Source organism: Chroicocephalus ridibundus, chromosome 9 (assembly GCF_963924245.1).
Source record: "Chroicocephalus ridibundus chromosome 9, bChrRid1.1, whole genome shotgun sequence".
In the NCBI taxonomy this organism is placed as follows: Eukaryota; Metazoa; Chordata; class Aves; order Charadriiformes; family Laridae; genus Chroicocephalus; species Chroicocephalus ridibundus.
In genome coordinates, this window is record NC_086292.1 from 9,255,990 (window position 1) to 9,269,845 (window position 13,856).

Below are 13,856 nucleotides of genomic sequence, written 5' to 3' on the forward strand. Positions count from 1 at the left end.
AAGGTGTGTGTTTCCTGAGGGAAGCAAAATTATGTGATCCTGTCTTAAAAACAATGAAAACAGAACTATTTTTACAGACTTAGATATTTAAAGCCATTTGCAATCTCTTGTATCAGGTATGGGCCAGAATCTGCCTTCCTGTTGACTTCTAGAGGGGCTGAGGTAGGTCCCTGCGTTCCCGATCATTGCATGTGTGTATGAACTGTGTGATCCAGCAGTAAGAAAATGGCAAAACTAGAATTATTACTAAGCCTTTTTTACATTATTAAATCTTCTGAGTGGTGCCTGACTTGCGGTCAGGTACAGGAGTCAAATAAGAGCGTCCCATTGCCCAGGCCTGTTGTCAACTTGGAAATTTGACAAGTGACACCTGCCACTGTTTGCTCCTGATCTGATACCCCTGCCATGGGCTGGAGGCCGCTTTTGTGCCCACTTGGCTGCTGGAGCTCTGCAGCAACCAGCAAATGCGAGAACGTGACCAAAGAGAACGCTTGGAAAAAAGGCATCTCTGGGGTAGTGACAGGCATCGCAAACGCAGGCACGTTTCAGGGATGCCTGGGCATTTGCCTGTAGGCTTTCGGGTGAGCATATGATGGCTTTGATTCTCAGAAGTTGCAGGTGAAATGGCTCAGCCCTGCCATCCCACACCCCCGCAGCCCCACGCCGTCCCCGAGAAGGGCCGCCAGGCAAAGCGGGGAGCGCATGCCATAAATCAAGAGGGAGAACGTTTTATGCAGTCAGACCTGCAGAAATGCCATTGATTAGCAAACTGTTTCAGCATATTGTTGATAACAATACAGCCATTAGATGCAATATGATGTTCACTTGTATCATCTATATTTTTAATGGAAAAATGTATTAGCTGCAAGACGATCAGAATTGAAATGACCATAAGTCCTGTACAAAGACAGTTAAACATGTTGGTCATAATTCAGCCTTCCTATGGAATATTTGGCGTTGATGAAGGTGTGTCAGATATTTGATATTCTTTTAGCACTGCTTCCTAGCCTCAGTCGTGGTGGAGATCGGCACTGGGAGCGCTTGACAGCTGTGTATGGCCTGATTGCAAGTAGAGATGAAGAGAGGTAAAATATTGCAAAGCTAAATCCTGCTGGCCAGATTTCACTCCAGTGAAAATGAAATGCCTGGATGAGATCAACAGACTTTTCTTTACCTGAAAAGATTTTGAGTAGTGGTCTTGAGTTTGGGATGGCAGTAGGGCTGGGGTTTTGCAAGCAAGACTGGATTGCCAGCAGTGCTGATGGTGCAGGTGTATCTGTGTGCTTACCTAAGCGCTCGAGTAATCCCTGCAGTCTCTGAGCGTGTCACACCTAATGGTAAGCATGTGCGTAAGTGTATCTCTGGCTATGCAAATAATTGATTTCTGTATTTAAAATGTAAGTTCAAAGTAGATCAATTTGGAACGAGCATTTAGCAACCAAGCAGATGTTAACAACGTGATTTTAACCTATACTTTAGTAGAAGGTACCTTTCTGCCAAAATATGAAGAAATTACTAATAGCGTTGTCATCTCTTAACTCCTAAGCACTGAGATAATGGTTAGATCTGTGTCTTTTTTGTGTACAAAAGACAAAATAAGCATTCACATAAGTTCCTGAACTAGTTCATGTACCCACTGAAATGTCAGTGTGCCGGTCCATCCTTTGATGATTTTACCTATACACTCTTCATGGATACTCGCTTAAATAATGACCTACTTAAAGAAAAGTTGATCAACTGGGTTCTTGTGTAAGATTTGTGTGGGTTTTCTGTAATTTTCTATCAGGGGAATAATTTAATCTGTTTTTGTATTCTTCCTTATCACCCTGTTTATGTTCATCCTAATAACTATCTTTGCTTTGGGACAGCGTTTACCCACATCCCAGTTTATACATCACTCCCTTGAATTATGCACCTCATTCTTACATGCTAAGGGTTTGCGTTTTGGGTAGAATTAGGACAAGCTCTTGTTTTAGCTTATGAAGACTTGCGTATATCTGTTTTAGTTCGTGTGATTTTACTCCCTGGGAGCTTTGCTTTGCGTTTTAGCTCCCAATAAACATACACTCAAAAGTGTATTTCAGCCAAAGCCATTGATTTCACCTGGTTTCAGGTCAAAAACATGCAAGTCGCACGCGTCACATGATTTCCATCCATCTGATTCTGGGTCACTGGTAAATTTGTGAATCCTTCAGTGAGTCTGTGGTGAATCCTTTAGCACATTGCAGCTTTACAACTAACAGTTCTCCTTAGACAGGTAAAAAGATACCGCTTTTTCAAAAAGTATGGAGTACAGAACACACATTGGTCCTGTATGAGGGTTTTTTTCCAGAAAAGATAGAGTTCAGTGCACTCTTTTCACCAGTTATTTTTTAGATACAGTTGTAACTGCTCAGCTCTTGGACTGGCTTTTGAATAAGTCAGCTCTACTTGGAAAGAAATGATGCTGGTTTTACTAAGCGAACAAAGTATATTTTCTATGGATATTAAAGATGCTAAGTAAAATATGGCAAACTGCTGTAAAATAGATAAAGGACAGGATTAATCCCAGTCAGTCAGGCCCGGGTTTGGTGCCCAGCCTTGGGTGAAGCATTTGAGGTACTAGGATGCATTCTGGCAAGCCTCAGCCTGTGGCCATATGTATGGGGTTTGCGTGGCAAGGTTTTGGTAGCGGGGGGGCTACAGGGAAGCTGCTAGAAGCTTTCTCCATGTCCAATAGAGCCAATGCCAGCCAGCTCCAAGAGTGACTTGCTGCTGGCCAAGGCCGAGCTCACCAGTGACGGTGGCAGCACCTCTGAGATAACATAGTTAAGAAAGGGGAGTGGGAAAACCCAACTGTGCAACAGCAATCGCAGGAGAGTGGAGTGAGAATATGTGAGAGCAACTGCTCTGCGGACACCAAGGTCAGTGAAGGAGTGGGAGGAGGTTCTCCAGGCACCAGAGCAGAGATTCCCCTGCAGCCTGTGGTGAAGAGCATGGTGAGGCAAGCTGTCCACCTGCAGCCCATGGAGGTCCATGAAGGAGCAGATATCCACCTGCAGATGCGGAGGACCCCACACCAGAGCAGGTGGATGTGCTGCAACACATCTGCAACGCATTTCTCTGCCGCAACCCCCATTCCCCATCCCCCTGTGCTGCTTGAGGGAAGGAGGCAGACAAAATCAAGAGTAAAGCTGAGCCTGGGAAGAAAAGAGGGGTGGGGGGAAGGTGTTTTAAGATTTAGTTACCCAACTCTGATTTGACTGGTAATAAATTAAACTAGTTTCCCCATGTTGAGTCTGTTTTGCCCGTGACAGTAATTGGTAGGTGATCTCTGCCTGTCCTTATCTCGACCCATGAGCCTTTTGTTATATTTTCTCTCCCCCATCTTAGCTGAGGAGGGCAATGATAGAGCGGCTGTGTGGGCACCTGGCTTCCAGCCAGGGTCAAGCTACCACACCGTAACAACAGCCTTGATGCCCTTCAAATTGCTTCTTTTCTGCAGAATCCCACAGCTCACCTTTTGAAAATAAGACAGCAGCACAATAATAAGATAGTCTGCTATTTGCTTAGGGTAGGCCTAACCTAGGAAGATAAAATGCTGCCCTGGAGAAGGCAGCAGAAGTTTTGTCATTGATTCCAGAGCAGCCAAGGATTCCCCTGTCTCAGCTGTAGTAAATATGCCTAAAGAAAGGGCTCATAATTTAATCACCAAAGACCAAAATTGCAACCCTGAAATCCCCTGCTTGGCCATTACCCATCGCTGAAAATGAGTGATGTCTGCGAGGGTGTTTTCTGTTTTCTGCTCACACTGCTTGGAAGTAGGCTTTTGTGTACGCCCAGACCTGTCCTTGTTGTGACACTGTTGAGCATCCCAGCACGTACCCTACAGTTTCTCCAGATCAGTCCAGAGCCCCACTCTGGGCAGCATGGGCACACTTGGCACCGGGCTGCCAGAGTGAAATCCAGACCTTGTGCAGCTTGAGCCAGTAGTTTCAAAAGATGTTGCCACAATTCTGCTGTGGACTAATCAACTGATAAAAATACTTGTCTCCATTTGATTTCCATCTGAGAGTGTATCCCACCTTACAGAGGAGAGAACACAAACCACTCTCTGGCAAGCAGCTCCCCTTGACAACTAAAGGCAGCAGCATCATTCCTGCTGCCCAAGCAGGTACAGACAGGACTCCTATACACCTTCTCATGTCGTCTTCCTTTGGGGGAAGTCCTTTGGTCTAGTTTTATGAGGTGAACAAAGGAAATGACAGTCCTTAGGAAATACTGCCTTGTGTCAGGAACTTCAGATGTCTGGGCAAGAGTCATGAATGACATGGTTTGTCCAAAACTTCTGGACAAATGACTAGTGTGCACTGTAGGTGCTGCATAGAAAAACTGGCATGGACCTACCATGCATTCATCATCTGATCTTCATGTTGTGAGTAGGTCCAGTATATCTACAGAATGTGGGAATCCCTGTGTGTCCCACGTGTTTCATACATACGTATTTTAGTCCAAAAAACTCCAGGCAGAAAGATGGGAGCCCTTGCACACACACGTATATCTTCAGGGGAGGGTTCCAGACATTGCATACCGGCAGACAGCAGCACCTCCTTGCAGGTGGAGCTTAATTCATGCATGATGAACACGTGTCTTCACTGAGCTTGCTCATTTTAGGTGACTCCTGCCCAGCATGTTGGCTCTTTCAGATCCCATGCTGATGCCCTAATGCTGTGTTTGAGCCCCAGCACCTCAGGCAGGGTTGGAGATTCGATGCGGGCAGCCCAGCAAACCCAAACATCAGGTGTGGATATGCCTCCCCTTAGACACCAAAACCTTTTGAGATCCGTCCCTCAGAGTCTGTAGAATTGAGGGTGTTCGCACCCACAAAAGTTTATTATTTTTGTGCTTCTTTTTTTTCAATAGACAAAATACACTGAAGTAATTTAAAATAATATAGAAGGCGAAATCAGTAGAAAAGCAAACCAGTAAACTTCCAAACAATGTGAACTGAAGTAAGACAAATACTGCTCAGGGGAGTGGGCCCATTCATACAGCAGTCACAGGAAAGCTAGAGGCTTCAGCAAAGGTGAAAACATTTTTTTTTCTGTTGGTGAACTGATATTCCTGATATTTATTAACTCGGGGTACAGAGATGGATTTGGTCTATAAGCTGACTGCAAGTTGAAGATGATTGCTCTGTGGAAAACTTTCAGGAAAGTGAGGCCAGATTCTGGCTTCACCTGTATGTATTTGGCCACAGAAATTGAGTTTTATTCAAATAACTTTCTTCTTAATTTTATACAGCATAATTTACTAATATTACTATTATAGGAATGATATAAAAATTAGACATTTTATTAGAAATGGTACTACGTCTTCCACTCTTATCCATTGAGTCAGTGTACTGGGACAGGGTTTCTAGCATCTCCAGTGTATCAGGGCAGGAGTGACAGTCGGACTGATTTAGCAAGGTAATGAAATGAAATTATACCAGCAATTATTTGTGGACCCAGTGTGCTCTCCTAGCTGCCTGCAGCTTGCTCTTCCCAGTCCTGTCTGCACAATCCAAGAGGAGGTCTGAACAGGTTCTCAGCTTTCAGTTGATGGTCTGTCAAAATTAATATGCAGCGCCTGCAGCTTGTAACAAGCACATTTATAGTCATATGAGAAGTGCGTGGTTTTATGGGAGCTTTCTATTCAGAATTGTATCGGTCTTCAAAAAATACATGTACATAGCACAAAGGGGGAAAACGAAACAACTCCGCTGTTTCCTTCTTGGTAACCTGGGTTCACCTGTGTGAGATGAGTTTAACCCTTTTATGAGTGGTGAGAGTGCTGAATATCATATGGTAACGGCATCAAGAGGCAGGAAACGACACTTTTTATGAATAACTCAAACCTTTACACTTCATGCCTCGGGCTATCTTTTCAGTGGTTTGTACACTTTGATTTGGGAAAAAGAAATTATCCATTAGTTGCCAGTATATTTCTGAGCTACCCCACTTTTGTACTAAATGAACTTGAAGATCTACAAGGTGGTAAACGAGCTGCTAAGCAGCCTTTTGTGTGTTAAAACACCGTCCGTAGGCTGCATGATTTTCGCCCTCGTGCACAGAAGAAAAAATAAAATAAAATAAAATCCTTGTATCTGTGAGGTTTCCAGTTTCTAAAGAGAAGAAAGTGTTACTTCCCCTTTAAGCCTGGAGCCGTTCGTGTGTGTGTGTGAGAGTGTGTGTGTGTGTCTCCTCCTCTTTGAGTGACACAGCACTTAGATATGCCTATCAGTAACTTAAACCCCACAAACTCCACCTTCTAAGTGAGGAAGCTGTGGGTTGATGGAAATGTAGTGAGCAGATTGAGACAGACAGTGAATCATTAGCAAACTGCAACGCCAGGATGAACTTGTCTGGAACCTAAAAGGAGAAAACAGTCTCAGAGTCCTTGGCGGTGCTGGGTTTTGCTAAATACAGCCAAAGTGGATCTAAAAGCCGGTTGATCCCCAGTCCAAGATGCTGCTGGTTTCCCAGCGGGTAGAAGCACCACGCATGGAGCCACATATTCCAGTAAGTAGCATTTGAAATCGATACGGGCTGGAAAAGTAGGAGTTGATTTAAAAGGACTTAAGCACCCTCGGAATAGTTGCTGGCCCGGCCTCGGCGCGGCTGTAAACTTTGCCGGCGGTTCAGGAAAGTGCCCACCTTGTGCTGGCCCTGCCCGGCTCGTTCGTCTCCGGGGGGGCTGCGCCGGGGCTCTGAGGGAGCAGGGACCAGGAACTTGGGGTGAAGGTTTCTCCCTCCTTTCTGCTGAGAGCCGATGTCAGTCCGGGGAGAGGAGGGAGGGGGTCCGTAGGCTTTAAAATGGTGGTGAACAAGGTGATCTCCGGGGCGGTACGGTCCCCGGCAGGGCAGCGGGGCAGCCGGTGCGGCGGGGAGGGCACAGGCACGCCGGCCAGCCCCGTCCGCCGCCCGGCGGGCGACGCTCCGTGGGTTTCCGTGTCACGGCTCGTGTGGGGACGCGCGGGGAAGGGGAGGTGGGTGGATGCCGCCGGTGCCGGCCCGGGGGCCAGCGGGATTAGGGCTGTGAGGTGCGCCCGGGTGGCGTCCCCGTGTCAACACAGCCCGGCGCTGGGGGGGGTCATTTAAACTTAGATCAAACGGGCAGGGAAGGACAAACGCGTCATCGCAAGGGGACTCCTCCGGGAAGGTGGCACGCGTAGAGGGGCTAGTGCTGGTCTGCATTATTATTATTATTTTTAATAACTCGTGGTATTCGCGTTGGCAGCGGCGTGCCTGGTTATTTTGGGAGTCTGAAGCGCACGTTCTATAGGCAGGATTTTGAACAAAAGGCTCCGCCGAGCCCAGAAGGAGCCCTCGGTTATTCCTGAAAAGAGTGCGGAGCCCAGCGCCCAGCCGCCGTTTTGGCGAGGGTGCGCGTGTGCGCCTTTCTGGAAACGGGAATAGCCCCAAAGTGAAGGGAGCTGGTGCAAAGGCGGCGCGTTTGCCGCTCTCCCCGAGCCTGTGCGAGTATTTGAAATAAAATGCGTGCTGACTCACGATTTAAACTGTTTTGGTTTCTCATCCTGTGATTAAGATCGGGGTTTAGAGCAATCGCAGGGTAAACAGGGCGCTCGCTGACTGGGTCCCGCGTCTCCTTCTAAGGCAGGGGCTGCCCCTCTCCCCCCGTCGATCGGCGATCCCTCCTCCCGGTCCCTCCTCCGCCGCCTTCCCCGGCCTGTTGCTCGGCTCGGGGGAGCGCCGGGGACGAGGGCACCGCGGCTTTTGTTCGGCTTTGGCTGGCGGGGGGTTGTCACCAGGGTGACTCGGAGGGATCCCGGGGAGAACGGCCGCTTCTTGGAAGAAAACGGGTTTTGGTTTCCTTTCACACCACTCTCTCCCCCCCCCTTCGCCCCCCCGGAACAATAAATTAAAAGGCCGCTTTTGTTTTCCGCGGTGCTCCCGGCAGGGCGGCGGGGGGGAGGCGGCGGAGCCCGGGGCTGGGCAGCGGGGGCCGGGAGGCGCCGCCGAGCCGCGGCCGCTGCGCGACACGATCGCCGGGCGGTGTCCCCGGTGCGGGGCGGTGGGCGGCCGCCTCTCCCCGTCGGAAGCAGATGAGCCTGTCGGGCACCGGCCCCTTGTCGGGAGCCTCCTGGCACGGGCGCTGCACGGAGAGCCTGCCTCCTCCGCCTCCTCCTCCTCCGGCACCGGGAGGGGGGGGACACACCCCGCAGTCCCTCCCCCGAACCGCCAGCGGGGAGATTAACTGCGTCTGGCCCCTTCCCCGAGCCGGGGGCGGAGGCGCGGGGCTCCCCCCGCCGCCGTGCGGCCGCCTCGGTTTGGAGGGGGGGAGAGGGGGGGTTTGGGAGGGCCGGGGTGGGGTGGAATGCCCCCCCGTTATATAATGTGAGTGTTCCCCCGCTGAGCCCCGTAATCCCCGGGTAATGCCTAATGCCCGCGCCCCTGGGGGCTGGGGGGGGCAGAGGGGGGCTGCCCCTCCCGGAGCTCCCCCTCCCGGAGCTCCCCCTCTGGGCCGAGCTGATGGGGGGAAATAAAGCTGCTGATGTGCGAATGGACCATATGGTGCCTCCAGGAGAGAGGGAGCCGGAACGGCCTTGAACCTGCCGGACCCGGCAGCTGCGTGCGGCCCCCTCGGCTGGGCTCGGCTCCCCCCCGGCTCGGCGGCGGGCGCCCCGGCATCCCCCGGAGAAGGGGGGGGCCTTGCGCCGGGAGCGGCTTTTCCCCGCCACCCCGAACCGGTCCCTACCCGCCGGAACGTATTTTTGTGCATTGCCGTGCGAGCTGACTGCAAGTACAATAACAGCAGTGACAGTGTGCGGGGGGGGGGGGGGGTGCCAGATGCTCGGGAGGCAAACACGCACCGGTGGGAGAAGCTCCCTCGCTCGGGGGGGGCTGCTCTGCCTGCGGCCGCGCTCCCCGGCTCAAGGCAGGCAAGAGCAGTTTGAGTAAGTTACACGCTAACACCTAAAAAAGCAGCGATCTAGTTCTAGCACTGACCATTTTCAGTTCTCGCTCCCTGCCATATGTTTGGGAGGGGGGAGGGGGAAGCAATTTGGGAAAGATGCGCTCAGCTGAAGGGAGGAGGTGGGCTGAGGGAGCGAGATACAAGGAAATTCCATGTTAGGAAAGCATTAGCAAGGGGTGACTTCTAATGTTTTCCTGCCACTGACGTTGACAGTGACACACATGTGTGGGTTGAAATTGGAACGTCACTGAGTTTTTAAACTCAACCAGGAAATAGTCTGTTGCTCAGGGATAAAAAACAAATAGTATATATTGTAAGGCAGGTAACATGCAGTTAACAGCTCCTTTCGAGTGAGCGAAAAGCTGTTTCATGTTTAGAATTGAGCGGCTCAAATTTAATTTAGCTTTTTATTTTCAGAGGGTGCTTTTTTAACTTGAGGTTTTTCATCTCTATTTTTAATCCTTTTAGCTAATACTTCAGAATCAGAAAAGCAAATATTGACAGGGCTTCACTTTTAGTCCCTTGTAACTAAGTAGTTCAAACCTGCAACGTCTCTTGGATTTTTTTAAAGTTAAGGTAGTTGTTAAAGGGACTTGGGTGGGATTAGTAATTGCAGGAGGCAGTTATATTTTTTAAAATTCTTTTGTATGGCTTCCTGTTACACAGGTAGAAGTGTTTTATAAATACAGTGTGTTTGTTTTTAGTTTTTTACTGACGTTGTTACAAATGTTACAATGTGGTAGCATTCAGGGATTTAAAATGGGATTAGGGAGCTATTGTGCTAGATGCTTTCTGAACGTACAGGAAGATTTACTGTGAGAGTTCATGATCCAAGGTGTGGGGCTGACACTCTCGCCCCGACTTAAGTGGTCGCTAACCTGCCTGGATGCAACCGTAGGACAAGCATCGACCTAGGAACTGGCTTCGGGAGAGACAAAAGTTAGGAAGGCAGGAGGTAACACAAGGGCAAGGATAACAGTAAAATCCCTGAGTCGTCCTGTAGGTTAAGTACAGTGCAACTCACTGGTTCCCAGTCATTTAATCAATAAATGTCCTATGTTACTTGCTACTCTGATGAAAGTCGCCTTAAAATAACTTTTATGAGTATGTAGCCATGGGAAAGTGAAGTAAATCTTGCAGAAGCTGTGACAAATGGATTTATCTAAATTGGGGGAAGGAGTCGTAGAAGGTTGTCTGAGCTCCTTAAACAGGGAAAAAGGCAGGATCCCCAGGTTCTCATTGTTCCCCCGTGGTGGCTGTTTCTGAGTGTCAGTGTTTTTCAACATTTAGGCGAAGGTGACTAGAAGTTGCCATTCATTAGTAATTTGTATGGTCTCCAAATAAAGACAGCTAAATCAGTTTAAATGATGCTGGCGCCTCTCCAAGGAACCCTCTTTATACCTGACACGTTTGCCACTCACTTCTTTAAGGTACAATTAATATTGTACACTGCTATATGAGCAGAGCAGTAGTGTAACTCATTACGAAGGCTTTCTACCTGATGTTCCAGTTTGACTTGCTATGTTAAAAAAAAAAAAAAAAAGTATTTTGAACTGAAGGAAGCAGAAGACACACCGAGGCTTTGCGTTCAACTGTTTTATATCAATATTGATTTTTTAAGGGGGTTTGTGTTATAAAGAGGGAGCTTTTATCCCCCTGAGCTCTTTGGCAATTATCTTCCTGCCATAAATGTTGATACGCACATAATGGATGTAACTAAAAAATCTCCTTATCCCAGCAGAAAAGGCTGACTGTTTGTTGGAGCAGAGAGAATGCTGAGAGTGTGAATAGACAAACCCATATGTCGCTGGTGAGAGAGATAAATGATGGACGAACAGGAGTTGGTTACTATGGATCAGCACAATAAACCAATTCCCATCATACACCTCTCTTAATAATATACCAGTTTCAATGCCATTGACGGGTAACCTAGGTAGCACCAGTCAACTGTAAGTTTTTCAACTGTTCTTTTATACATCTCAAAGAACAGTTGGGACTGTTCTAATTTTTTCAGATGTTGAGTGCTAAAATTATGCAGAACTTCCTTCCTTGCCAGTAATTTTGAAGGGGAACTTTAGAGCATTGCTGTAAAATGCCAAACGTGCGCGATACCATTGTGTACTCAGAGCAAGTTTTGTTTTGTGCACCCGTAAATGGGGTGCACTCGAAAAGGCAATTGCATAACAAATATCTGAAGAAACTGTTTAGGCGTTTAGTACTACCCTTGTCAGTGTTGCTTCAGACTGGACCGGATATTTGAAGATACTGGACTATTGTTTTAAGGGAAAATAGCAAAAGACCAATGCTGGTTTATTTAAAAAAAAAAAAATAAATAAAAATCCCACAACCAACTAGCCCTGCAGAATAGGCAGTGATCAATAACACAGTTTTAACTTCCCGTAACCCATTTCAGAGCTGCCAGCAGCTGAAGGGAAACTTTGCAAAACAGTCTGTGCTTGCATCACGGTCTCCTTCCCGTGTTCTTTATTATTACTGCTAGCGCTTTGCACAGAAAATTGAAGTCTTTGTCAGTTAAAGGTTTCACTTTATGTTCTTGTCTCCTGGTAGATATTTTTCATTGCAGTTGCCATGGACCGGACTGTTAGCTCTGTGCAAAATGAAAGTATATCTCAGGGTGACAGTGTAAGCAGGGCTCATGGCTCTTCGGATATGACTCCATCGCTTTTGAAATCACCAGTTGCGCTGCCGGAGAGCGGTGCAGTTGGAGAGGGATAACTAGCAAATGCAAATGAGCTACGAAGAGTCTTTATTCCTCTTGGGAAACCTCCTCGCTGGTAATAATTTTCATTTTCTAAATGGAAGAAAATGTATCACTAAGTCATTACTTTCCTTCAAGAGGAAAATACTTATTTGGTGCAACGTTTACTTGCAAAGTTGCAGTAGCTCTTTTTAGTGCTGTTTACTTTGGTGTGCGTCTCGGATGAACTGAAAGGTGTTTGCTAGGCCGGGCGGGAGGAGAGTACCCCCCCTGCTTTCTCCCGTTAGGGCCCAGCCTAGCAGCCCTTTTTCGTTTTGTACTAGAAGAGACTCAGATCCGATGCTAGAATACAGGGCTTGAGGATCAGGCCCCTGAACAGGGAAGGGGGTTGTTACATGCCCCCTGCCCTGCTCGCTCTCACCTGTTGGAGGAGGTGAAATGGGAACGATGCCAGGCGAAGGATATTGTCTCTGCAGGCTGAATTTGAGCTGGCCCTTTGCTCCTGTGGAGGAACAGTTGTGCCCAAAGGGTAGCGCAGGAGAAGGAGTTGTGGGTTTCCCCCTCCCCTCCCTACCAGCTGGACCGGCGGGGGGACACAGGCTGTGCCTGGGGAGCGGGTGGCCAGTGGCTCTTTCCATGGGGCCAGCAACGTGCCAGTGGGGCCCAGGCATGGGAGGTGAAGGGGGATGCGGGATTTCGTATGGCCCGTCACTCCCAGCGCTGCCTCATGGCTACAATGAGCCATTGATAAGCACTGACCTGATTAAAGGGTGGCTGCTGACGGGAGGCTGGGGTGGCCCCGGGCTCCGTGCGGGGGCTGCTGACCCACCAGAATTGCTCTCTGGGAATGGGTGGCCGGGCTGAGGAAGGGGAAACCAGGACTTGTCCTCAGACCCTGCCCAAAAGGAGGCGTCGTATTCTGACTTGTCGAAATCCACTCTGCTTTTCCCTGCGAGGGACTTGGCAGTTTTATTGATAAAGAAGTGTTACATAAGTACCCCATCAGGCATGTCCTAATTTGTTAATAATTGATGATCTGGGTAGTACAGAAATACCGGTGGTGTTAATGCACTCCCACACGGATCTGCAATCACTGCAAGCCCCCTGTTTTGCTTTTGCTTTAATTGTAATACGGGCTTTTTCCTTTTTTTTTTTTTTTTTTAAATCTTTTTCTTTTGAATTTACCTAGTAATCCAACTACAGCCGCCCGTCGTGCTTTACCGTTTGGGCAGGGACAGCTGGGGGCTCAGCCTGGCGCAGACACGATATAGATTACCTCTGCAGGGGAGGGTGTTAACTGCATTATTGTTTCACCCCATGTCAGGCAATCTATTGAGCGGCGTCAGGGTTAGCCCAGGGGGAGGCCGCTTTTTTTGCACCTTCCACCTTCGGAGGTACGGTGTACGTCGAGCGGGACGGACGCCGTGGTGCCTCTGCAATTCCTGCGCTGGGATTTGTCAGCGTGGGGAAGCCCAAGTGCTTTTTTGCACAGAGCAGACCAAGTTTGTCCCCTTCTGAAAACAGGCTGTATTTGCATGGGTTTAAAGCCCGGTTACTTTTGTCGTCCCACAGCTAGAGAGATGGGAAAAAACATTTACTTCTGTTGACACGCGCAAAAAACAAACGCTTACTGGCTATCATCAACATGATCTGGTCGCCTCTTTTGTCCTGCATTGTTTTTCTTTTGCATTTCCGTGGAAGTTTCTTTTTCTCTAGAATTAAGTACCTCAGAACTTGGGGCAGGTCTGTGAGTTACACCTACCCGAGACATACCTAGTTATCGTTTTCGCAGTAACGCAGCACGTTTACTCTGTTGTGGGCAACGAAATCCATTACCTGCATTAAAATCAGAAGCAGCAAGGTAACTTTCTAGTTATGTTGTGAAATATAATGCCATTGTTCGCTTTTATGAACGTCTCGAGGTTGATTATACGGCGGTCAGAAGCCTGTTCTGCTGTGCGAAGGGCTGGCTTTAATTTCAAGTGGTTGATCCTGAGGAGGCAGTTAGAGCGGCTGCAGCAACAATTGCTTGGAGCTCTAAATCACGTTTGTCACAAGATCTGCCGGGTCGAATTGGCTGCTCGAAGACTTACTCCGACTTTTCAGCGTTCCCCTTTGGTTGGATTGCGGTGGTGAGGGACTTGCCAATCTTGCCTGTTCTTTGTGCCCAATTCTGAAA

At 48.4% G+C, this 13,856-nt stretch overlaps 1 protein-coding gene across 1 annotated transcript in view; it reads left to right on the top strand.

Moving 5' to 3' along the window:
• Positions 1–6,283: 6,283 nt before the first annotated feature.
• Positions 6,284–13,856, top strand: part of MAMLD1 (mastermind like domain containing 1) — an 84,072-nt gene continuing 76,499 nt past the window's right edge. The window contains exon 1 of the mRNA XM_063347457.1: positions 6,284–6,542. Coding sequence (XP_063203527.1) covers positions 6,489–6,542 — 54 coding nt within the window. The 5' untranslated portion in view covers positions 6,284–6,488. The remainder of the gene's footprint in view (positions 6,543–13,856) is intronic.